The sequence below is a fragment of the Scyliorhinus canicula genome, chromosome 15, assembly GCF_902713615.1.
Source record: "Scyliorhinus canicula chromosome 15, sScyCan1.1, whole genome shotgun sequence".
In the NCBI taxonomy this organism is placed as follows: Eukaryota; Metazoa; Chordata; class Chondrichthyes; order Carcharhiniformes; family Scyliorhinidae; genus Scyliorhinus; species Scyliorhinus canicula.
The window spans coordinates 44,154,298-44,179,574 of record NC_052160.1 but is presented as its reverse complement, the minus strand read 5'-3'; the positions used below and the strand labels follow the sequence as shown (position 1 = coordinate 44,179,574).

The window sequence follows — 25,277 nt, the reverse complement described above, 5'->3', positions numbered from 1 at the left end:
GAGCGTGGTCTGATATCACAATTGCAGAGTATTCCACTTTGTCTGTCCCTGGAAGCACCGTTTTCCCCACCACAAAGAAGTCAATTCTAGTGTATACGTTGTGTACTGGGGAGCAGAAGGAGAATTCCTTCTCCCCCGGGTGGGCGAACTTCTAGGGGTCCACCGCTCCCATCTGCTCCATAAAGTTACTGAGTTCCCTTGCCATGCTTGAAGTTTTCCCCGTTTTGTGGTTTGATCTGTCCGTCTTTGGATCCTGTACACAGTTGAAGTCCCCCCCCCCCCCCAATGTTTAGTCGGTGCGTCGCTATGTCTGGGATTTCTGCCATGGTCTTTTTGATGAAGCTTGTATCGTCCCAGTTGGGCGCGTGCACGTTGACTAGTACCACCGGTGCCCCATCCAGGGCCCCGCTGACCATGACGTACCGTCCCCCCGGGTCCGTAATCGTCTTTGTCGCCCTAAACATCGTCCTCTTGCTGATCAATATCACCACTCCCCTGGCCCTTGTCCCATAGCAGGAATGGTTTGTCCCACCCAGCCTTTTCTCACCCGCAGTCGGTCCTGCTCTCTCAGGTGTGTCTCTTGGAGGAAGACTTGTCGGCCCTCATATTTCTTAGGTAGGTGAGGACTCTGGATCTCTTCACTGGGCCGTTGAGTCCTCTTACGTTCCAGGTGACTATCCTGGCGGGGGGCTTCTGCCCCCACACTCTGAATATCTCTCCACTCACTCTGTTTTCACACTCTGAATATATCTCCACTCTGTTTTCGCACTCTGAATATCTCTCCATTCATTCTGTTTTCACACTCTGTCTCTCCATTCACTTTATTTTCACACTCTGAATGTCTCTCCATTCACTTTGTTTTCACACTCTGAATATCTCTCCACTCACTGTTTTCAAAGACTGAATATCTCTCCAATTATTCTGTTTTCACACTCTGAATATCTCCCATTCAATCTGTTTTCACACTCTGTATCTCCATTCACTCTCTTTTCCCACTCTGAATATCTTTCCACTTATTCTGTTTTCACACTCTGAATATCTGTCCATTCACTCTGTTTTCACACTCTGAATATCTCTCCACTCACTCTGTTTTCACACTCTGAATATCTCTCCACTCACTCTGTTTTCACACTCTGAATATCTCTCCATTCACTTTATTTTCACACTCTGAATATCTCTCCACTCACTCTGTTTTCACACTCTGAATATCTCTCCACTCACTCTGTTTTCACACTCTGAATATCTCTCCATTCACTTTGTTTTCACACTCTGAATATCTCTCCATTCACTGTTTTCACACTCTGAATATCTCTCCACTCACTGTTTTCACACTCTGAATATCTCTCCATTCACTCTGTTTTCACACTCTGAATATCTCTCCATTCACTCTGTTTTCACACTCTGTCTCTCCACTCACCGTTTTCACACTCTGTCTCTCCACTCACGTTGTCTACAATCTCCTGATTGTCTCTCCAATTGTGCCCCTTTCACAGTGCAAGCTGCCTCTCTTCTCATAGTGTTTTCATTCTCTGAACTGTCTCTCCACTTGTGCTTTGCTGTTTTCAACATCGTTTAAGTGAATAGCAAATCTGTGGCAAATGGATTTCAAAGTAAGCAATTGTGGGATCATATATTTAGATCTAAAAAGGACTGAAGAATACTTTCTAAATGATGAAGATGGGGAAACAGTGGAGCTCTCTGAACATAGAACATTAAAACACCATGAATAAAATTTTAAAACTAATGAAATGCGATATCGAGAGGATGAGACTACAAAGCGAGTGTGTGGAGGCAGGGAGGGGTGTGCAAAAAGTTGCGTATACAATGTCCTGGTTAGATTGGACCAGAATAGAACCACACCGTTAGATGGATCTATTGATCTTGGAGGGAGTGCAGTACGGATGTACAGTATCAGATTGACGAGGGCAGAATTTTGAACCCACATTAGCCGTCAGTATAAATGGCAACTTAAGCCCAGAATCTCATTAGGATGAGGAAAGAAGGGGGTGAATTCTCCATTTGGGAGACGATGGGCAGGCTCTCCATTTAGCGTTAATGGGCTAGCACCAGCGCCATGTGGAACACGATCGATTCCAATGAAAAATGGTATTGGATACGCTGCAGTCAGGCTTGAAACTCGAGAGGCTGACAAACTGCAGCCACATATTAGCGCTCAACCCAGCCAACAACGTGGCAGCAGGGAGACCGGCACCCCGGTTCAGGAATGCAGAGCTGGAGACCCTACTGGATGCCGTGGAGCAGAGGTGAGCTACCCTATGTCCCGGGGGAGGGGGGAAGGGCCTGGGCACAGGTGGCAGAGGCGGCTCTGCACCGGATCTGCTGTCCGTCATCGCAACGGAGCAGTGTGCACTGGACCTGGTTGGTGGGCCCAGAGGGAGTGCAGTTGCTGAGGCCAAGGTCGGCAATTGTGCGTTTCCATGGCAAGTGTGTCATAACCCTCGTCACCACTTAACCCACCCCCCACATCGCTCCCCTCTCCACCACCCCTACCCCCGCACACCACCCACACAGCCCCCCAACCACCACCACCCCGCACATCAACAGTGCTCCAGATAATGGCCCAGTCACAGTGGGTCATGGTTGACGGCGTCGATGGCATTTCCCGGGCTCTGGTTGACCTGAGCCAGGCACGGAAGGAGGTGGCACAGACACTGGCTGATGTGGCACAGACCCAGAGGGTTTCAGCAGAGGCACTAGGTGATGTGACACAATACTAGAGGGAGGTGCAGTTCGTTGGCCTTGAGCATTAAGACCCTGGTCGATACGGGAGTGAGCCTCCAGGATTCGCAGCACCAGGTGGCAGGGGAGCCTTGGGGGTTAGCTCGCTCGCACCTCCGTCCCAAGGAGTAGCCCGGGGATCTGCAGGGTTGCCGGAACATTTCACCCCCTTGAACTCCCCATCCTGTCCCTGGAGCATCTGATGGGCAGTGGGCAGAACAGAGTGGAACCATGCTACCTGGGACATCCGAGCAGCAGCCAGGCTCATCCAGGTTCGGTCGCTCCAGCAGACGGACGCCAAAGGGGACCCAAGTCAAAGGGTGGGAACTGCAGCAGTCCACCTCCACTCCAGATGTATTGCCTGGGGATCCACCTAAGCATAAGGCCAGAAAGGTAGAAGTTAAATTGACACGGGTGCAACACACAGTATAGCGATAGAGGCTAGGGCACAAACCGTCACATATATGTTCACGGTTTCAGAATAAGCACTTGTTCACAACATTTCAAACTGCCTCAGTGCTCTGTCAAATGGGGTGAGGTTTGGGATAGGCTGGCTACAGAGAGGTCGCTATGAGTGGGGAGGAGAAATGGGCAGACTTTGGGGGTGGGCTTGGGTCATGGACAACAGTTGAGCCAGTGTTCACCACTCTGGTGCCCCACCCCCATCCGTCATTACCCCATTCCCCACCCCCACCACTCCAAGGGTTCGGTGAGACCGTGTGATGGAATGCCCAGCTCGCATGCAGGGATCTCCCAGGTGAGCGGTGGAAATGTTACTGTTGACAGGTGTCAGACTTTGTCAAATGGTGTGGAGCACCAGAGCTCATCACAGAGCCGGTCCTCCATCCCATGGACCAGACCCGCTGTCACTGCCAATCCAGGGTCTGCACCTACCTGCTGTAGTGCGTCAGGTAGGAATCATGCAAGGGGGCTGCAAGGGGAGGGGTGGGATGGCGCAGGGAGGGTTTTCATGGGAACGGGTGGTCGCCCGTGGGGCAAATGTGGGGGCAGGATGGGATGTCCGTGCCACTGGCCAGGTCCCTTAGTCGGTGAACATGGAGGCAATTAGAGTGCCCTCTGCATGCCAGCCCAGGCGCAGACATTGTGAGGCCTCCAGTTCCTGCCAGGCCCCATGACCTGCCAATCCTCACTTTCCTCAGTGTCCTCCTCATCAGATGAAGCTTGGAATTCATCCTCTTCCTCCTCTAGCATGTCGCCCGTCTGCTGCACGATGTTGTGGAGGACGCAGCAGGCCACCACGATGTGGGAGATTCTCCTATCTCCTAGCACTATATTGAAGGACCCCTCCAGAGCAGTCTAGGCACTTGAACCGCATCTTCAGGATACTGAAACACAGCTCGATCACTACCCTGGTCGCTGCATGGGCGTCGTTGTTGCGTCGGCCTGTGACCTCTGGATAGGCGTCATCAGCCACGACCACATCAGGTAGTGCCTGTCACCCAAGAGCAAACCCCTCAGCCATGAGTGTGCCTCAAAGAATTCAGAAACTGTCAAGTTTGCCAGGATGAAGGCATCGTACACGCTTTACGTGCAGACGTGCATGATGAGCATCCCATGGTCACATACCAGCTGTACGTTCATCGAGAGGAACCCCTTTCGGTTTGTGAAGACTGGCCCATCATGGGCATGCATCCCATCGATCACTCCCTGTATCAGTGGCAACTCGGCAATGATAGCGAACCCTGCTGCCGGGCATCCTGGTAGGCTCGGTCCATATTGAATTTAATATATTGTGCCGACGGTGCATAAAGGGCCTCCCTTACGGCATGGATGCATCTGTGCATTGAGCTTCGTGATATCCTGGACAGGTCTCCATTTGGCACCTGGAAGTACCCCGGGGGGTTCAGGGCAACCATCACCTTGATTGCCATCATGAGCAGGTGTCCTTCCCCATACCCCCGCAGTACCAGGTGTGCCATGATCAGGCAGATATGTTGCACTGTCACTCTGCGCATCCGAAGTCTTCGGCGACACACCCAGTCTGGTAGGTCCTCGAATGACAGGCGCTGCCGCTACACATGTGGCCTCATGCTGTGCCTCCTCCCCACTGGCTCCTTGGCCAATTGGGCAGCTGACTCTGCTACAGCAGGGTCCTCCTCAAGCAGCTCCTGTTCATGCAGTCTAGGTGCATCCCCCAAGGCTGCAGCGGCCAAAACGTGGGTCACCATTCCTGGTGGGATTCCGATAGCCATTGTCTGCAGGCATGAGTGGCAGGCATGTTAGCATGGTGCATATCCCCGTACCCAACCAGGTCCAATTCCCCCAGCACTCGGCCCTCTGCACCCCTGGCCCCGTCGGTGCTTAGCACTGTGGGGGCCTCTGGCCCTTGGGCCCATCCCTGCTGTCACGGGTACTGTTGGCTGGTGCTACCCATGCCAGCAGTGGGCTCTGTGGCACCCGTCCAGTGTCCTCCTGTGTGGGTTACTGTGGACATTGCCCTTGGGTGGGCGGCATGCTGCCCTGCTGGTGGGTGGTGTGCGGGGGTGGTGGGTTGGAGGGTGGGGGATGGGGTGCGGGGGGGTGGTGGGGTGGTGGGGTGGAGGGTAGCGGCTGGGGTGCAGGTGTAATGAGGTAGGGGCACCCACGGCCGGTGTCACTCTGCACTATCACAGGCCACAATGGGGCGGTCAGTGGGGTGCATAGCAAGATGGCTGAGTGAGTAAGTGGAGAGATATTCGGGAGTGTGAAAACAGCATGGTCCATCTCTTGGTCACCCCGCACTGCAACCCCCAGTCATGGCAGAGGGCCCTCCCCCTTCTCGCAGCCAGCCCTGCCAGTGGCAGGACCAGCAACCCATGGTCGTGCCTCTATATGTCCAACCTCCTCTCTCTCCCTCATCAGCCACAGCACCTGTTTCCTGATTATTGAAACCACAAGTGAAATTTAACCCGGCGGAGGCGGAGCATCCTGGATGCCCCGGAGAATACGGGTCAGGCCCGCTAATGATATGTGATGGCATTTACTGTATGTGCGGATTAGAACGCATTGACGCCGCTGTTGAGGCACCAGAGCATGGTATTCTGAAAGGCCCAATCACCTTTCTCGATTCCGGCGTCGGCTGACGGGGAATCACGCCCTATGTTTTCCCATTGGTGGAGAGGAATTGGGAGTACAAATCGGGAAGCAATTCCATATTCCTTACCATCCAAATTTATGCATGGCGAGGAAAACAAGGAATTCCTACTATCAGTCCGCAGATTTGAGTGGGTGGTCAGATAACAAAGTCCCATGGCGGTCACCCCCCCTACACTGCAAATCCGCCCCGGTCACCGCCCCCTGCATCACAACGCAGCTCCCCACCCTCAGATTGCCTGGGTGCCCCCCCTTACCCTAAGTTACCCGACCTGACCCCCCTACACACACACACACACACACAGGGATCCCTGAAGGAGTGGGGGCCCCTGTAATAGGGAGCCTCCCCAGGTACACCTGCAATAGGCATACCCCTCCAAGGACCCTGTAATAGAGACATCACCCAAGGCCACCTGAAACAGGGAGACACCCCCCCCCCAAAACCCTGTAATCGTCACCCCCCCCCCCCCCCCAGAGACATCTGCAATAGGCATACCCCTCCAGGGACCCTGTAATAGAGACACCACCCAAGGCCACCTGAAACAGGGAGACACCCACCCCTCCGAAAACCCTGTAATCGTCACCCCCGCCCGAGATACCTGCAATAGGCATACCCCCCCCCCCTCCCCACCAAGGATCCTGTAATACAGAGACACCACCTAGCGCCACCTGAATCAGGGAGACAACACCCCCCCCCTCCCCAGGAACCCTGTAATAGGAAGACCCACCCCCCCCCCCCCCTCCGGGACACCTGCAATAGGCAGACCTCCCCAGAGACCCTGTAATAGAGAGACACTACCCAGGGACACCTGCAATAGGGAGGCCCCCCAGGGACCCCCCTAACTAAAGGGACCTCCCACAAAGACTCTCTAACTAAAGAGACTCCCCCACAGAGACTACCTAACTAAAAGGACCATCCATAGAGACCCCCAAACTAAAGGGACCTCCACAGGCTCCCTCTGACTAAAGGAACCCCCTCCCCTCACAGACCGTCCGCGCCCCCCCACCTCGAAAAGAGACCGTTATCTGAATGCTAGAGAGTGGTCCAGACAGGGGGAGTAAAAAGAATTACATCTGTAACACTTACCTGAAAGCTCCATGTGTCCTTCCTCCAAGGAGAACAGCTGTGACCTGTATCTAGACCCCTGAGATCAATTCGCTGCAAGCCATTCATAACTTTCTGGTAGTAGGCTGTGATTGACCACTTCCACAAACCAGCTGCAGCCTTGATTTATTCATCTCCCTTCATGGATCAATGACTCTAAGTGGTAAAACTCCAATGTTTACAAACATTTGCACATCAAAGAGAGGTAAGTGCATTCCAAAGCTAAGTGCATTCCGATCATTCAAGTCTGTGATTGCATTGTACTTACCTCTCTTTGATGTGGAGAATGTTTGTAAACATTGGGGTTTCACCGATTTGACCATTGAACCATGAAAGGAGATGCGTGCATCAAAGCTTTTTTAAAAATATATTTTTATTTAAGTTTTACATTTTTACACTGTACATAAAGATAGATGAGACGGTTACAGTTTTTCACATCCACATTGAGTAGTGAAATTGTCTGTATGATCCGCATTCAGTTGGGTATTTTCCTTTTTTTGGGATATCAGTGATACGGTGGCCTGTGTTAGCGTTGGAGGCAGGGTGCCCTCGCTAGTGAATCGGCGATCATCTCCCGCAGGTGCGGGGCGAGAACTGGAGCAAATGTTTTGTAAACGTCCACCGGGAACCCATCGGGTCCTGGTGCGATCTCCGCCTGCAAGGAGTTGACATTGTCCATGACCTGAGTCCTATTTGTGATTTGAGCTCACTCCATCTATCGTCCCCCATGACTGGTATGTCCAGTCTATCGAGGAATTGTTTCATCCCCGAGTCCCTGTTAGAGTGCTCGGATGTGTACAGCCCCCGCTAGAATGTCTCAAAAGCTTTGTTGACCTATTTGGTTTTGCTACCAGTCTGCCTTTGCTATATTTTACCTGCGCTATTTCCCTTGTGGCTGCCTGCTTTCTCAGCTGGTGTACCAGCAGACGGCTAGCCTTCTCTCCATGCTCACTGAACATTCCCAGTGCCTGGCAGAGTTGGTGCACTGCATTCCTGATGGATAACAAGTTAAAGTCTATTTGTAGCTCCTTCCTCTCCACCAGAAGCTCTATAGTCAGGGCCTCAGAGTATCTTCTGTCACCTTCCAGTATGGAGTCAATCAGTTATTGCCTTGGCACCCTCTCTTTCCTATCTCTACGAGCATTGTAGGCAATAATTTTCTCCTAATCACAGCCTTCAGTGCCTCCCAGAAAGTGGGTAAAAGGTGAGACATCCCCCTTCCGCTTGTTCGTAATGTACTCACCTATGGCCTGTAATGTTTTCTGGCAGAAGAAGACCTTGTTGGCCAAGACAAGGTGTTGGGCTTCCCTTTGTTAGGGGGACCATCCAAAATGGCCATGGTGACCGTTCTCCCCGTGGGGCCAGGCCCCTGCACTCCAGGGTTTCCCTTTGTCCAGGGGCCAGCCAACATGGCCGCCAACTGTGTGTATGTCACGTGGATGAGCCCCTGCACTCTGGAGTTTCCCTTTGTTCAGGGACCCTCCAAAGTGGCCAAGTGTGCCACCATACTCCATCTTCCATAACCTGACCTGCTGAAACCAGTCAAGAGCCCTTCCCATATTCTCCATAGTGGAGACAGAGTGTGAATCGTTCATTGGGGTTGAAGCGTGTGAAGAGATTGGGCTCGTTAAGCGGGTGTACGCTGCAGAAAGCATCCCGCCGACAGGTATCCATTGAGCCCATCATGAAGGACTATTCAGAGGTGTTTCGATGCTTTGGCACTCTGCCTTTTACATTCTGCATCCAGCTGAAGGAGAATGCGAAGCCAGTTGGGTATGCGCTGAGACATGTGCCTTCTCCACTGAAGGACTAATTGAAGGTTGAGTTACACAGAATGACGGCTCTACGAGTCAGAGGCACATAGAGGAACCCACCGACTGTCCTTGACAGTTACTGCGAGATCACATGCTCCTAACATCTTGATCTGCTGACCATTACAGTCCTTCATGAGAACTGCTCTTGGGGCCATTTGCGGCCTGATTTTCAGCCGTTTCAGTGCCGACAAAGTGATTAGATTTGCCATCACTCCCGTGTCAAGCTTACATTGGATTAGCGTGCCATTCACCATCAATGGAATTGTCCATCTAACCTCTATGGTCTTCACATCCGCATCCCTATGGCTACAAATTGTAAAGAAAACTTTGCTGCTTTGGCTGGTCGAACAATTTGTGACCCTCGTCGAGATCACGATCACAGCATCCAGGTCGTCGATGCAGATCTCATTATCCACACTAATTAATTCTGTTTGGTCAACTGTTGGATGTCAGGTACATCGCCTAGCGAAATAACTTATTCTGCCTGACTTGTAGCCGACTTTTCCAAGTGCGGGACATCGTTGTGGCAAATGTCTATTGCCGCATTGCTGACACAATGTGGTGGATTCAGTTGGTTTCTCAAAATGGCCACCCGCACTGAGATGACGTTTCTTTTTTGACTGCATCACAGTGCTTATGGTGCCAGCGTCTTCTTTGAGATTGGCGGCAAAATGTTTCAAGCTGTGCATACTAATGTGCTGAGCAGCCAGCTCACTTGCATGGCAGATCTTGATAGCATTTTCTAATTTCAGGTCTTCTTCCTCCAACAATGTCTGACGGAGTTTATCATTTGATATTCCAAACACTATCTGGTCACGGATCATCGATGACTTTAGATTATCGAAATTTCAAGACTGGGTCTTCAATGTCAAGTTGGTCACAAAGCTATCAAAAGATTTGCCTGCTTTTTGGGTACTGATATGAAATGTGTATCGTTCAAATATTTTGTTTTTCTTCGGAGAGCACTGCCAATCAAAGTACTTTATCACTTAATCAGAGCTCTTGCTTTCCTCTTCACTGTCAAAAGCGAAGGTATTGCCTATTTCCACTGCTTGAGGACCTGCTGCCATGAGCAGCAACGCAAGATACCTCTTGTCACCTCTCGCCAACATAACTTCACTATTGTTTGTTACGTATAGTTGCAGATGGTCGCAGTTCACCAGGTCAGCGGAAGAATCTTATTTGTTCGTTCTTCAGCCTATTTCACCTCATCTTCTCTGTTATAATCTTTAAATGTTCTGGACGCCTGGTACCATGTTATGTTCTGAGGTATTGCCATTGCAGTGATGTACACAGAACATCTAGTTGTTTAACTAGAAAGATGATTTATTAACAAATACATGGAAAGATAGCACAGGAACTATAATACAGACAAAGGCTACTAAGTGAATTCAGTTAATTCTCCTAGAACCCATGTCTGTCTGGGTTTCACCCCCACAACCCAAAGATGTGCAAGCTAGGTGGAACTGTCCCTTAATTGGAAAAGTAATAATTTGGTCCTCAAATTTATTTATTTTTAAAATTCTCCTGGAACTACTCTTAAGTGCGACTATCCTCCCATACGTCCTACTACCAACTGGCAGGTGTCTCCAGTCACGTGATGGATGTCTGACACCACCTACTGGTCGGAAATGTTATCAATACTATGTGCACTGATGCATATCACCACAACCTCCAACAGCTGTCTCCCTTGGATGTTGCTGTTCCACCTGATGTGCAAATGTGTGGTGCTGACCAGATTGTGCCCCAGAAGCCTGGCCACTAATGTCATCCACCTAGGTGTGTGCCTCTGCGCTGATGGAAGGTGCGGGTAATAACTGTGCCACCTCGATGGTGGTCTCCTTGGAGCTTTCCTCCGAGTTGGTCTCTTGGGTGGTGGGTGTGAAACGACTCCGGATGGCCCGGTCTCATCAGATAGAGATCTTGTGAGACAATGGATATGTGGTCAGTGAGAGGGAAGGATCAGTTTGTCTGACATGAACTACTCACATGAGACAGGTGAAGGAGCATTGTATCCTCATCTCACCTCTCTGGTGCAGGCCAACCTTGCTGCCGGTGGCTGTTCTCTCCTCGGGCAAGCCCATAATTTCCAGGGCCCTTCCTCATAGCGAGTGAGGACTCAAATCTCTGAGACTCTGCCTCCTGTCTTGGTCCTTTGCTGTTTATTATGGGCTAACTTCTCCTGTGGGGACAAAGGGCGGGCGTTTCAAGCTACACACTTAATGAGTCAGGAGGGTTTCTAGTAGGTGGAATGTGTTGGCACCTGGACGTGAAGGGGTTGTGCTGGTGGGTGCCAGGATTTTCTGAAGAACAAGCATGAAAATCAGATGTGGGGAGGATGCGAGGTGTCAGCCAGTGATTTATGGGGGTGGGGATTTGGGAATTTGAGGGGTTGCAGTGGAAACTGATGCCACGACAGAGAGGTGGTAATTTACCTTTGCAACTCAGTGAAGGTCGTTTGTCTTCTTCCTACATTGGACGGCGGTCCTCTTGGTCATGCTGCTAGCACTGACAGCTGCTGACACTGCCTCCCAGGCAGCATTGCTGACCCTGCTGCTCGTTCTCCGACCTCCTCGGGGGTACAGGATGGCCTGCCTCTCACCCAGTCTGGCCAGGTTGGCATTGCCAAAGTGAGGAACAAGTCTGTGCTCGCCATGCTTGCTTGTTGTCTGGGAGTGAGTGGTGAGGCAGAATTCAAAAGCAGCTCCCCCTTGTTAGTGGTGAGCTCCTCCGGCGCGAGTATGGTGAATCAGATGGCAAGGAAGCCAGGCATGCCGAAAATCTAGTGGGGATTCATTTCTGGCACTAAGTGCTGTTGAATACTGGCCATGATCTCGCCAACGTGGACGTCGTGAAACACCCACCAAACATGTTCAAAACTGGACTTTGAAATGTTTCTGTTGAATCATGCCCAAAGAGTTGTAAGTTGTAAGGGCAATATGCAAGAAGTCCATGTGATGGAAGTTTTAAATAGTAGCTCAAGTTGGTTATTAAATAAGCCACAATAAAGACTTGTGATTCAATTTTTAAAAGATTATTAGTTAACACAGTCCAGTGTTAAAGTGAAAAAGAGAAGGTGGTAGTTCTCTTACCTTGGGTAGATCACTAAAGTTCTATTATCTTGAATACAGATAACACTTACCACCACTGCATCTGGTATCTTGCTTTTAGTGGTCTACATGGGTAGGTGGAGAATGAAGTGAATGAGTTAGTAATGGCAGGTTAAGCATTGAAGGTAGGTGGAATGATTTAGGGAAGACTTACTTAAAACATTGATTTAAAAATCAGGACATTGTGTATAGAATTCTGCAATCAATGACAGTAATACCTGTTCTCTGCTAGGTGAAAAGACAATGAAATCAAGAACAATGAGCATCTTGATGTGGATCTGTGGGTTGGATACAACACGTGCAAATATGCCTTATGAAAGCACTGATGAACGATATATTACCTCACTGTATGAGGAGCCAGTCCGGCGCTACATCGTCAATGCTAATTTAATCATTTGTCTAACTGTCATTATCTTTCTTTATTGTTATTTTGCTTAAGACAATAAAACAATCTTATGTATGCAGAGATGCACTATTATTTTTTTATTGAAACTCTCCATATACATCACAGATATATCATCTGTTACATAGGTAGGCTTTCGAAAATCCACATTGTGGATATCGGATTTAATTTCCAGGATATGATTGAAGGAGAATTTATAATACAAATTGATTAAGTTTAATACAGTTTCTTTTAGTTATGGTGTAATGTCTCAAAAATGGTGCACACCTCTTCTTTCTCTTTCATTGCCACGAAATAAAGGTTCAACAAACAATTTTTTCAAAAATAATTAGAATTCATAGTTTAAACAAGGTTCTAACTAAAATGTTAAAGAGGGGACAGAATGGGGTTCTCTTTAGATCATGAGTGGGCATCTGAGCTCTGTTGCTTGTAATTTCTGCAACATGTTGGAACTTCAGGACACTCCGGGGACTCGGGTGACTGTGTGGGTTTTCTCCGGTGCTCTAGTTTACTCCCACAGTCCAAAAATGTGCAGGTTTGGTGGATTGGCCATGCTAAATTGCCCCTTAGTGTCCAACCCTCCACCCAGACACACATAACGATGGGAATGGAGGGAAAAGGTTTAAATTGAAAAAGGGATCAGTGATGAGATTATTCTTTGCTGCCGACGTAGCTCTTTGTAGCCAGCGGTCTCCTAAACATGTATTGACTCTGAAACTGCAGATTGTAGAAAGCTCTCTAAGTCAACAGGCAGAGAAAGAGAGAGAGAGATTTTAAAGCTGCCTTATGGGACTAGTGGGTTACGGGCGGTGCAGACTCGATGGTCGAGAGACCTCCTGCCCTGTAAGTTCTATGATTCTTCAGCATGTGTACCAGTCTTATTCGGCTCTGGAGATTGCTCAGAGTGATAATACCCAGAAGGAATGTTCCCAAACCATGGTACTAAAGGGCACGAGACTGCATGGATGTTAATAGCAAAGCGTACAAATGCAGACGTTATTGGAGATTCCATAGTCAGGGAGATGTGTATTTCTGGAACTATCATCGTGAGCCATGCATGGTGTGTTGCCTCCCTAGTGCCAAGGTTAAGGGCATCACAGAGAGAGTGCAGAATATTCTGGAAGGGAGGGAGTCAGAAATTATGATACATGATATAATGCATGGTACAAATGATATAAAAAGGCCAGGCATTTGGGTCCCAAGGTCAGATTTTCAGGAAGTAGGGAGAAAATTAAAGAGTAGGACTTTGAAAGAAAGATTATTCCTCGTGCCACCTTCTTGTAAGAATATAAGTGGGAAAATAGAGAGAATCAAGATATGGCTTAAAGCAGGTGCAAGAGTGGGGCTTCAGGTGTTGGTGCATTGAGGAACTTCTGGGGAAGAAGGCGCTTATTCAGAAGGGACAGGTTACACTCAGCAGGACTGAGGTGTTCACAAGTGTGGCTGGGAAAGGTTTAAACTACACATAGATACATAGATATATAGCACATAGGAGCAGGAGGAGGCTTTTTGGCTCTTTGAGCCAGCTCCTCCATTTATCACGATCATGGCTGATCATCCAACACAACAGCCTAATCCTGCTTTCTCCCCATAGCCTTTGATCCCATTCTCCCCAAGTGCTATATTTAGCCACCTCTTGAACATATTCAATATTTTTGCATCAACTACTTTCTGTGGTAATGGATGAAGAAATGTCTCCTCATCTCTGTCCGAAATGGTTTACCCTGAATCCTCAGACTGTGACACCCTCGGTTCTGGACACACATCTTCCCTGCATCTACCCTGTCTAGTCCTGTTAGAATTTTGTAAGTCTCTATGAGATCCCCCCTCATTCTTCTGAACTTCAGCGAGAACAATCCTAACCTAGTTAACCTCTCCTCATATGACAGTCCCGCCATCCCTGGAATCAGCCTGGTAAACCTTTGCTGCACTCCCTCGAGAGCAAGAACATCCTTCCTCAGAAAAGGAGACCAAAACTGCACACAATATTCTAGGTGTCACTTTACCAAGGAACTGTACAATTGCAGGAACACATCCCTGCTTCTGTACTCGAAACCTCTCGCAATGAAGGCCAACATACCATTAGCCTGTTGCACTTGCATGCTTACCTTCAGCAACTGGTGCACAAGGACACCCAGGTCCCGCTGCACACTCCCCTCTCCCAATTTACAACTATTCAGGTAGTGATCTGCCTTCCTGTTTTTGCTTCCAAAGTAAATAACCTTACACGTATCCATTACGCTGCATCTGCCATTGATTTGTCCACTCGCCCAACCTGTCCAGATCATGCTGTAGGATCCTTGAATCCTCATCACAGTTCACCCTCCCACCCAACTTGGTATCATCTGCAAAACTTTGAGATGTTATATTCCACTAGTTACTGCCTGCCAATTTGAAAAGGACCCATTAATTCCTACTCTTTGTTTCCTCTCTGCCAACTAGTTTTCTATCCAACTCAATACACTTCCCCCAATCCCATGCAATCCTGTAATGTGATAACCAGAACTGAGCTCAATACTCCAGTTGTGGCCTCACCAGTGTTTTATACAATTCCAACACTATGTTGGGTGGGGAGCCCAGCCCACCAACAAAGTCCCACCTATTCCACCCCCCCCCCCCCCCCCCCACACCACCTCTCTGGCCAACGCAGACCAGCCCACCCCTCAGACCCATCTGACAGAGCACCGAGGCAGATTGTAACAGTGTGAACAGGTGTTCAATATTTACAGATACATGCTCTAGCCCCTATAACTAAACTGTGCCCTGCACCCGTGCCGACTTAAGTGGTGTTTAACTTTCTGGCCTTACTGGCCCTAACGTTACATCTAGGTGGATCCCCAGATGATACATCAGGAGTGGAGGTGGTCTGCTGTGATTCCCACCCTGAAATCTGGGTCCCCGTTGGCGGCATCTTCTGGGGCAAACGTGCCTGGATAGGCCCAGATGCTGCCCAGGTGTACCAGGTGACATGGTGCCACCCTGTTCTGCCCGCTGCATACCAGATGCACCAGGAACAGGACGGGGTTGGGGGGGGTGAGTCCGAGGTGCTGCAGTGTTCCAGCACCTCCCCTGTGGGAGTTACCGGCACGGGCCCCATCACCTCCTCCTCCTTCAGGGTGCCAATGGACCACAGGCTATTCCATGGGATGGGGATGCAAGCTGAGCAGACCCCTGAGGCACCCCCACTCCCTCACATGGCACTGCCCCAGTCCTCCCAGTCCTGGAGGCCTGCTCTAGTCTCGACCAGGGTCTGCATGCTGGCAGCCATGGAGCACAGGGAGTGGACAATGTCTGTCTGGAACTGCGCCACATCACCCATTGACTGTGTCAGCACCTCTGGGTCTGCCTCACATGAGCCAGTGACTGCACCATCTCCCTCTGAGACTAGGCCACCTCCCTCTGTGTCTGCGCCACATCGGACAGTGCCTTGGCAATGCCGCCAATGTTCTCAGCCATGGCCTGCTGTGACTGGGCCATACTCAGAAGCGCCACTGCGGTCCAGTTGGCTCTGGCACATGTCTGTCTGTGGGCCTCGGCCAGCGCCTGCATAAAATGCACCAGGCCTTGGACATGCTGAACCATACTCGCGACCCTCGCCCCAATGCCTCCACTGCGGACGCCACCTGTGCAGTGTTGGCCTAGGTGGCATGCCTAGGCAGCACCACCTCCTGCTCCTGCACGCGATTGGACTCCTACAACTACGCCTGCAGGTGCTGGTTGCTTGTCGACATCCCCTCATACAGTCCCTGGCTCTGCGGCTGCATTTCCACTGTCCGTTCCAGAAGCCCGAAACCCGTCTGGATGGCAGCTAGTTCCTGGGTTGGCCCACCCTCTGACTGTCCTCCCCTCAGGTGTTCTTACCTACACCTGATGTACCGGATCAGCTGTATCGTGCGCATCAGATAGTGTCCCAGGAGCCTCTTCACTAACATGCTGAATGAGGTGAGTGTCTTTGGGATGGTGGCAGTGTTAGAGACAGCTGTGCTGGGAAATCTGTGTCATCCTCGGACTCGAGCTCTAGGGTGCCTTTGGTCTCAGTTCCATGGCTTGTGTCTGTGCTGCTCTCCTCATCACTGATGTGGAGATGCCGGCGTTGGACTGGGGTGAGTACAGTAAGAAGTCTTACAACACCAGGTTAAAGTCCAACAGGTTTGTTTCAAACACGAGCTTTCGGAGCACGGCTCCTTCTTCAGGTGTTGTAAGACTTCTTACTCTACTCCTCATCACTACTCATCCCCGGGTCTCCGGCTGTGGCACTGGCTGGGGGCGGGGCACACCAGATGGGCCCACCCCCAACACCAGCAGGAGCTGCAAGACACAAGGCAAGATGCATTATTAGACTGCGAGCTGGTGGGGGGAATGGGGGTGGTGCTCAGTCACGGGGAGAGGCTGCAGGTCTGATGGTCTCCCTTCACTCTTCTCCCGCTCCCAGCAATTATGGATCTTCTCCGGTTGATTGGGGGGGGGGGTGCTCTCCGCCACTGCTTCCAGCAGTTTATCTACCGCGTCCAACTCGGTGTCAGTAAATCATGGGGCCGTGCGTCTTGCTGCCATCTTGTTGGCTAGGATGGTGTTTGGGGGAGTGAAGTGCGTATATGCAGCTCAGCTTGTCAGCCTCCTGAGTGTCAATCGTGAATGCAGTACATCCAGCACAGTTTCTCATCAGAATCGATTGTGTTCCACATGGCACCGGTGCTAGCCCCTCCACAGTCGCTGAATCGCCGCCAGTATTGCTGTCATGGAACTCCAAGAATCCTTTTGCACAGGAACAGAAAATCCAGCCCGACACATTTCAAACAGTGCAGGAAACCTGTGTGTTGGCAGTTAAAGCCAGAATTCAGAGTGAAAGATGTTATGGGCCAAGGTTTAGAGAGCCCCAAAGTGTATCATGGAGTTCACCTGACCCACAACTTTGAATAGATTGTGGTTATGGGGAGCACACAGGTCCACTCTGCAGGTGTGATGCAACAGAAATCTACAGTACTTTTAAATTAAAACACTGTTTATTTATGAAACCAGTTAACACTTTATAAACCCACAGTAAACATCTTTACAATTATCAACAGCAATAAATCCCCCAAAGAATACAGTACTCTTTAAGTAACCTTTAATCTTTCCTTGCAACACCATAAGACAAAAAAAACCTTTTTACAGAAAGACATCAGGTTTAACTTCACAACTGAGAACAGTTACCAATTTGAAATCACCAAATTAACATCCACGACAGCTATTTTTATAAACACACATTTCTTAAAGGTACTCTCACATGACAAAGATGCAGTCAATTGCATATTTAAATTTCAGCTCCTCCAGTTGAGAGGGTGCTTTCCACAGTTAATTGTAGGAGTCATCTGGTTCCTACTGTGTTCCCAACACCAGTAGGCATCCCACACATAATACTAAGAGGGATTGATAAAGTAAACATAGACCAAATCCTCCCCCTTGTGGGGAAATCTAGAAAGAGTGTTCACAGATACAGGTTGAGAGTCGACAGATTTAAAACTGAGATGGGGAGGAACTACTTTTTGCAAAGGGTGATGAATTTGTGGAACTCACTGCCCCATAGTGCGGTGGAATCCGAATCATTAAATGGTTTCAAGAGGGAGATAGATATGTTTCTGATTTTAAAAACAGCTTAAAGGGATATGGGAAACAGGTGGGAAGGTGAATTTGAGACCAGGAAGAGATCAGCTATGATCTAATTGAATGCCGGGGCAGACTCGGGGGGATGAATTGCCTACTTCTGCTCCTAATTCGTATTTTCCTCGGCCACTCAAACCATGACGCTCCACACACCCCAACCTTGCAGTTTGAAATTCCTCCCAATATACTCCTAAAAGATGTAAAGGGGAAATACAAAATAAAGTTCTGTGGATGCATGGAGAGATTAAGACTAAATTTAAATGACAATTTACAGAATGTTCATTGGAACCTTTTATTGTGATGTGTGGCTGCTGTTTGGTTTTGAATGTGGTAGTTGAGATACACGGAAAATTCAGTCCCTCCTCCCAAACCCATTTTCTACATGGTCTGAATATTGCCAAGTTACCTAACAGCAAGCCTCAGAAAACAACATTACTTTTTCAATAACTGTTAAATCTTTCTGAGACTGACACACCTGAAGGTCATCAAACAATTGAAATGGCTTCATCGGTTTTCACTGCCAGCTATGCATCCACTAACATATCCCAAACTGAGAAACTGGCTACAGTGGAGAGAAACTCGCTGTACATGAATCTTCAAGACCTGCAATGCTTCCTCAACAAGGTATGGCACTGTCTATTGGGGATTGTCATGGGTAGGTTATCTAGGGCTCTACTGGGGATGTGTCCATCAGATGAATTTGTGTCTTGATTGTTAAAGCGGTGGCTTTTCGGAGCCTGCAATAAGAAGTAAGTTATTGAGGGTTCCCCAGAGAAGGGTCTGTAAACCTCAATCAGCCCGAGGAGAGAGGGGCATGTGGACATGAGACTGCACCTGAGTGAGACATAGATTAAGTGAGGAGTTGGGAAATGGTCCAGTTGGGAATTCAGTGCACAGGGACAAAAAAAGGTGCCCTTTTTCCTAACTTTTTTTCTGCCTTCAGTATTTGGTGATTTTCCTTCAAGCATCCCTGTCAGCATCAACGAGGCCGAATTGGAGATTGTTAGTAGCTTCAAATTCCTCGGGTTACACATCTTCAAAAACCTGTCCTGGTCCACCCATGTCGACACTACCACCAAGAAAGCACAACAGCGCCTATACTTCCTCAGGAAACTAAGGAAATTCGGCCTGTCCACATTAACTCTTACCAGCTTTTACAGATGCACCATAGAAAGAATCTTATCTGGCTGCATCACAGCCTGGTATGGCAACTACACTCCATCACACAAACCTGCCTTCCATCCATTGACTCCATCTACCACCTCCCGCTGCCTGGGGAAAGCGAGCAGCATAATCAAAGCCCCCTCCCACCTGGCTTACTCACTCTTCCAACTTCTTCCATCGGGCAGGAGATATAAAAGTCTGAGAACATGCACAAACAGACTCAAAAACAGCTTCTTCCCCACTGTTACCAGACTCCTAAACGACCCTCTTATGGACTGACCTCATTAACACTACACTCCTGTATGCTTCACCTGATGCCGGTGTTTATGTCGTTACATTGTGTACCTTGTGTTGTCCTATTATGCATTTCTTTTATTTTCATGTACTTAATGATCTGTTGAGCTGCTTGCAGAAAAATACTTTTCACTGTACCTCAGCACACATGACAATAAACAAAATCCAATCCAAGCTAGGTGAGTGCAACTTTCTGACACTGCTGCTGGTGCTAATTCTTTTTTTTTTTACAAAGTATTTTATCGTAGCATTTGTAATTTTCACAGTTTAACACATTAACATTTCTTAAACAACCACGCGGGCCCAAACACGCAAAATACCAAAAAAACAAAAAACAGTAAACAACGTCCCCTTCTACCCCCGCCCTATCCCCTAATTACCCGTATACTAAGTTCGCTGTCTTTATCTAACATTGCCATGCCTCATATTTTCCTCCCCCCTTTTCCCTTCCCCCCCCTCCCCCCATTGAAGGATGTTCAATTTTCCTTGAAGAAATCAATGAACGGCTGCCATCTCCGGGTGAACCCCTGAATTGATCCTCTCAAAGTGAACTTGATTTTTTTCCAGACTGAGAAACCCTGCTATATCGCTGAACCACACTCCTGACTTCAGGGGCTCCGGGTCCATCCCAGCAAAATCCGTCTCCAGGCCACCAGGGTTGAGAAGGCCAGGACATCAGCCACCCTCCCCCCCTTGGCCCCCGGATCTTCCGATACCCCAAATACTGCCAGTTCTGGACTCGGAGTCACCCTCCCTTCCAGGACTTATTTTTTTTTAATTTAGAGCACCCAATTCATTTTTTCCAATTAAGGGGCAATTTAGCGTGGCCAATCCACCTATCCTGCAAATCTTTTGGGTTGTGGGGGTGAAACCCACGCAAACACGGGGAGAATCTGCAAAGTCCACACGGATAGTGACCCAGAGCCGGGATCGAACCTTGGACCTCGGCGCCGTGAAGCAACCGTGCTAACCACTTGCGCCACCACGCTGCACCCTTCTAGGACTTCTGACATAACGTCCGCAAATCCCTGCCAGAATCCCCTCAATTTCAGTCATGCCCAAAACATAAGTACATGGTTCGCCGGGCTACCCCCACACCGCCCACATCTGTCCTCCACCTCCACAAAGAACCTGCTCATCCGGGCTACCATCATGTAGGCCCTGTGGACCACCTTGAACTGCATCAAGCTAAGTCTGACACACGACAAGGATGAATTGACTCTCTTCAAGGTTTTATCCCACAGTTCCATTTCCAGCCCTCCTACCAGCTCCTCTTCGCACTTCCTCTTCACCTCCCTGATAGGAGCCCTTCCCACTCCATCAACTTCTATATCTCTGAAACCGTCCCCTCTCCAACCCCTGTTTTTGACATCACCTTATCTTGCAGTCTCCTCAGGGGGAGGCGAGGAAAGCTTGAAACCTGCCTCCGTACAAAGCCCGCACCTGAAGGTACCGAAACCCATTCCCACCCGGCAGCTCAAACTCCTCCTCTAGTGCCTTCAAGATCGGAAAGCCCTGCTGGATGAAGAGATCCCCAAATCTCTCAATCCCTGTGTGGTGAATGTGATTCACACCGGATCATAACCTGTATATATATGTGTCTATATTGTAAGTATATTGTAAATGCAGTTGCACTATCTGACCTCCGGGGGAGTAGCTCTGGGAATGCTTGAGAGTTGTACAGGGCTCCTCCCTTGGCTCCGCCCAGGACGCCTCCCCCCAGGAGCTGCTGTATAAAGATCAGTGCCACAGGGCCAGCCGGCCAGTTCACCAAAAGTTCAACGGCTAACAGGCTGGCTCTGTTGTAAGTATATGAAAACCGCTATTCTAACCCTACAAGCACGTGTCCGTAGAATTGTTGGTTCCAACAATTTAATATACTTAGGAAACAGTCGAAGAAATCATGGAAGCAGCCCTCAAGCCCGGACGCCTAGAACTCGACCCGCAGGATGCAGAGGCTAAGGAAATTTTTTCCCACTGGCTGAGATGTTTTGAAGCCTACCTGGCAGAAGCCAGCACCGCTGGAACAACGGAGGAACAAAAACTCAGCCTACTGCACGCTAGGGTAAGCCACAGAATCTCAACACAGCTGAATCCGGCCGGTTCTTACACCGCAGCGCTGGCAATACTGGACAAAATGTACGTTAGGCCCATTAACGAGATTTATGCACGTCACGTATTTACAACTCGCCGTCAGCGGCCTACAGAAATGCTTGCCGAATTTGTAAGGGAATTGAACAACCTTTCCAATGACTGTAATTACCAAGCCGTTACCGTGGCTGAGCATAGGGAGCTTGCTGTGCGGGACGTTTTCGTAGCAGGCCTTAGGTCTAACTATGTGTGCCAAAGACTGCTAGAAAAGGGGGCCCGGGACTTAGACACTACTGTGGAGGCTGCTACCACTATGGAAGTTTCCTTCCGCAGCCTCACGTCGTTTCCCGCAGACCCCGACCCCATCGTGGGCCCCCGACCAACAGTCCACCCCAGGCCTGTGTCGCACGGCCCCCTAGCTACCGCGCTGCCAAAGCCAGTTACTCTGCTGCCCCAGTCAGCTACTCAGCTGCTCCAGCCAGTTACTCAGATGCCCCAGCCTGCCATTTCTGTGGCCAAAGCCAGCACCCACGGCAGCACTGCCCAGCCCGATCCGCGACCTGCAGCAGCTGCGGGAAGAAAGGCCACTATGCCAGAGTGTGCCTCGCAAAAAGGGCCCCAGTTTTTAACTCCCCTGCAGAGAGAACAAATCGCTCCCAACACCAGCGGGCCCGTGGAGCCCGAAAAGCTGCGGCCTACGCCCCGACTCCGCCCCCTCCCGCCACGTGCAATCCAAGGGGGCTGCCATCTTGGCAAACCCCCACCATGCGGCCGGCCACGTGCGATTCATGGGGGCCGCCATCTTCCTCGCCGCTCACCACGAGCGATCCATGGGCCTCATCTGCATCGGCATGCTCAGAAAACTCATCTGAAGAATACGACTTCCTCGGGCACTCACCACATGGCCCGCAACTCAACGCGGTCACCCTGGATCAATCCCGCCCCAAGCACCTACGAAGTTCGATGGTGGAGGTCCAGATCAACGGGTACAGCACGCCATGCCTCTTTGACTCCGGGAGCACCGAGAGCTTTATACATCCAGAACTGGTAAGACACTGTTCGCTTTCTATTTTTCCGGTGAGCCAAACTATCGCCCTCGCTTCGGGCTCCCACTCAGTCCAAATCCAAGGACGCACCGTCGCTACGTTCACAATTCGAGGCGCTAGTTATTCTAAATTTAAACTTTACATCCTGCCCGACCTCTGCGCGCCACTGTTATTAGGCCTGGATTTCCAGTGCAACCTCAAGAGCCTCACCCTCAGCTTCGGCGGGCCCCTGCCCCCACTCACTATCTGCAGCCTCGCCACGCTGCGCATCTCCCCCCCTCCTCTCTTCGCTAATCTCACTCCAGATTGCAAGCCAGTAGCTACTCGCAGCAGGCGATACAGCCTACAGGATAGGATCTTTATCCGTTCGGAGGTCCGAAGGCTGCTCAGTGAGGGGATCATAGAGGCCAGTAACAGTCCCTGAAGAGCTCAGGTGGTGGTCGTCAAGACCGGGGGGAAATTTTGCATGGTCGTCGACTATAGCCAGACCATAAATCGCTTTACGCTCTTAGACGCGTATCCCCCCCCCAGAATTGCAGACATGGTTAATCAGATCGCCCAATATTGGCTATTTTCCACAGTGGATCTGAAGTCTGCATACCACCAGCTCCCAATCCGCCTGGAGGACCGCCACTACACGGTGTTTGAGGCCGCTGGCCGTCTCTTCCACTTCCTCTGGGTTCCCTTCGGCGTCACTAAAGGGGTTTCAGTGTTCCAACGAGCAATGGACCGAATGGTAGACCAGTACGGGCTGCGGGCCACGTTTCCATATCTGGACAATGTTACCATCTGCGGCTATGACCAGCAGGACCACGATGCCAACCTCCACTGTTTTCTACAAACGGCACAGAAATTAAATCTCACTTTTAACAAGGAGAAATGCGTTTTCCGCACAAACAGACTGGCCATCCTCGGCTACGTCGTGGAGAACGGAGTCCTGGGCCCAGACCCGGACCGCATGCTTAGAACTCTTAGAACTTCCCCTCCCTCATTGCCCCAAGGTCCTCAAACGGTGCTTGGGGTTCTTTTCGTACTACGCCCAGTGGGTCCCTCAATATGCGGACAAAGCCCGCCCACTCTTTCAGGCCACACGATTTCCCCTGTCTGCTGAGGCGCGCCAGGCCTTTTCTCCCGTACCCTATCCGCTTCAGAACTCCGACACTCCTCAGTCGAGAAGGAAGCACAAGCCATCGTGGAGGCTGTTCATCACTGGAAGCACTACCTCGCAGGTAGGAGGTTCACCCTCATCACCGACCAACGATCGGTTGCCTTTATGTTTGACAACTCGCAAAGGGGCAAAATAAAAAATGATAAAATCCTTCGGTGGAGGATTGAACTCTCCACCTATAGTTACGGTATTAAATATCGACCGGGGAAGCTCAACGAGCCCTCGGATGCCCTATCCCACGGGACATGCGCCAGCGCGCAGATCAACCGTCTGAAAGCCATCCACGTGGACCTCTGCCATCCAGGGGTCACCCGGGTCGCCCACTATATCAGAGCCCGAAACCTGCCTTTCTCCAACGAGGAGGTAAAAGCGGTCACCAGGGACTGCCCGATCTGTGCGGAGTGCAAACCGCACTTCTATAGACCAGACAGGGCCCACCTGGTCAAGGCTTCTAGGCCCTTTGAACGCCTTGCGATCGATTTCAAACGGCCACACCCCTCCACTAACAAGAACATCTATTTCCTCAACATCATCAACGAGTTCTCCCGATTCCCTTTTGCCATTCCATGCCCTGATATGACCTCCCACAGAGTCATTAGGGCCCTGCATAGTGTCTTCACCCTGTTCGGTTTCCCCAGCTACGTGCACAGCGACCGGGGTTCGTCCTTTATGAGCGACGAGCTGCGTCAGTACCTGCTCAACAAGGGCATCGCCTCGAGCAGGACTACCAGTTACAACCCCAGGGGGAACGGACAGGTGGAGAGGGAGAACGCAACGGTCTGGAAGACCGTCCTACTGACCCTCCGGTCTAGAAAACTCCAAGTCTCCCAATGGCAAGAAATCCTCCCAGACGCGCTCCACGCTATCAGATCCCTCCTCTGTACAGCGAAAAATCAAACCCCTCACGAGCGACTCTTCATTTTTCCTAGGGGCACTACCACGGGAGTCTCACTTCCAGCGTGGCTGAGGACACCAGGCCCGGTCCTCCTGAGGAAGCACGTCAGGGGGCACAAAACTGACCCCCTCGTTGAAAAGGTGCGCCTCCTCTATTCCAACCCCCAGTATGCATTCGTGGAGTTCCCGGACGGTCGCCAGGACACAGTATCCCTTCGGGACCTGGCACCCGCTGGATCCAGCCCCCCTCCCTACCCCCACTGAGGAACCCCTTACCCCGTTCCCTATGCTGCCGCCCCCTCGCGCCCCCGATCCCGCAAGCTCACCCCACCGGTTCCACGCGCCAGAACCAGCCTGCCCCCAGCGCCCCCTGCGTCTCCGGTCGAGCCAGAGGTGTATAAAGTTCGGACAAGACCCGCCCCGGAGTCTGCCATCATACCCCAGCTCTCAACACCCACCCAGCCACCGCAAGAGGCTGCAACCCCGGTGCTCCGCAGATCGAAAAGAACAATTCGTCCACCGGACAGACTAACTCTGTGAGCCACCACCCCCGCTGGACTCGATTGTTTTCGCAGGGGGTGAATGTGGTGAATGTGATTCACACTGGATCATAACCTGTATATACATGTGTCTATATTGTAAGTATATTGTAAGTGCAGTTGCACTATCTGACCTCCAGGGGGAGTAGCTCTGGGAATGCTTGAGAGTTGTAT

The 25,277-nt window shown here is 50.4% G+C and overlaps 2 protein-coding genes across 4 annotated transcripts in view; both read left to right on the top strand.

Moving 5' to 3' along the window:
* The window catches only part of LOC119978732 (sodium/myo-inositol cotransporter 2-like), a 265,078-nt gene extending 252,751 nt beyond the window's left edge, over positions 1-12,327 (top strand). For both annotated transcript variants that reach the window (XM_038820565.1, XM_038820564.1), the window contains one exon: positions 12,094-12,327. In XM_038820565.1, the coding sequence (XP_038676493.1) occupies positions 12,094-12,299 (206 nt within the window). In that variant the 3' untranslated portion in view covers positions 12,300-12,327. The remainder of the gene's footprint in view (positions 1-12,093) is intronic.
* Positions 12,328-18,265: 5,938 nt separating this feature from the next.
* Positions 18,266-25,277, top strand: part of LOC119978687 (testis-expressed protein 47-like) — a 64,893-nt gene continuing 57,881 nt past the window's right edge. For both annotated transcript variants that reach the window (XM_038820481.1, XM_038820480.1), the window contains exon 1: positions 18,266-18,531. In XM_038820481.1, coding sequence (XP_038676409.1) covers positions 18,406-18,531 — 126 coding nt within the window. In that variant the 5' untranslated portion in view covers positions 18,266-18,405. The remainder of the gene's footprint in view (positions 18,532-25,277) is intronic.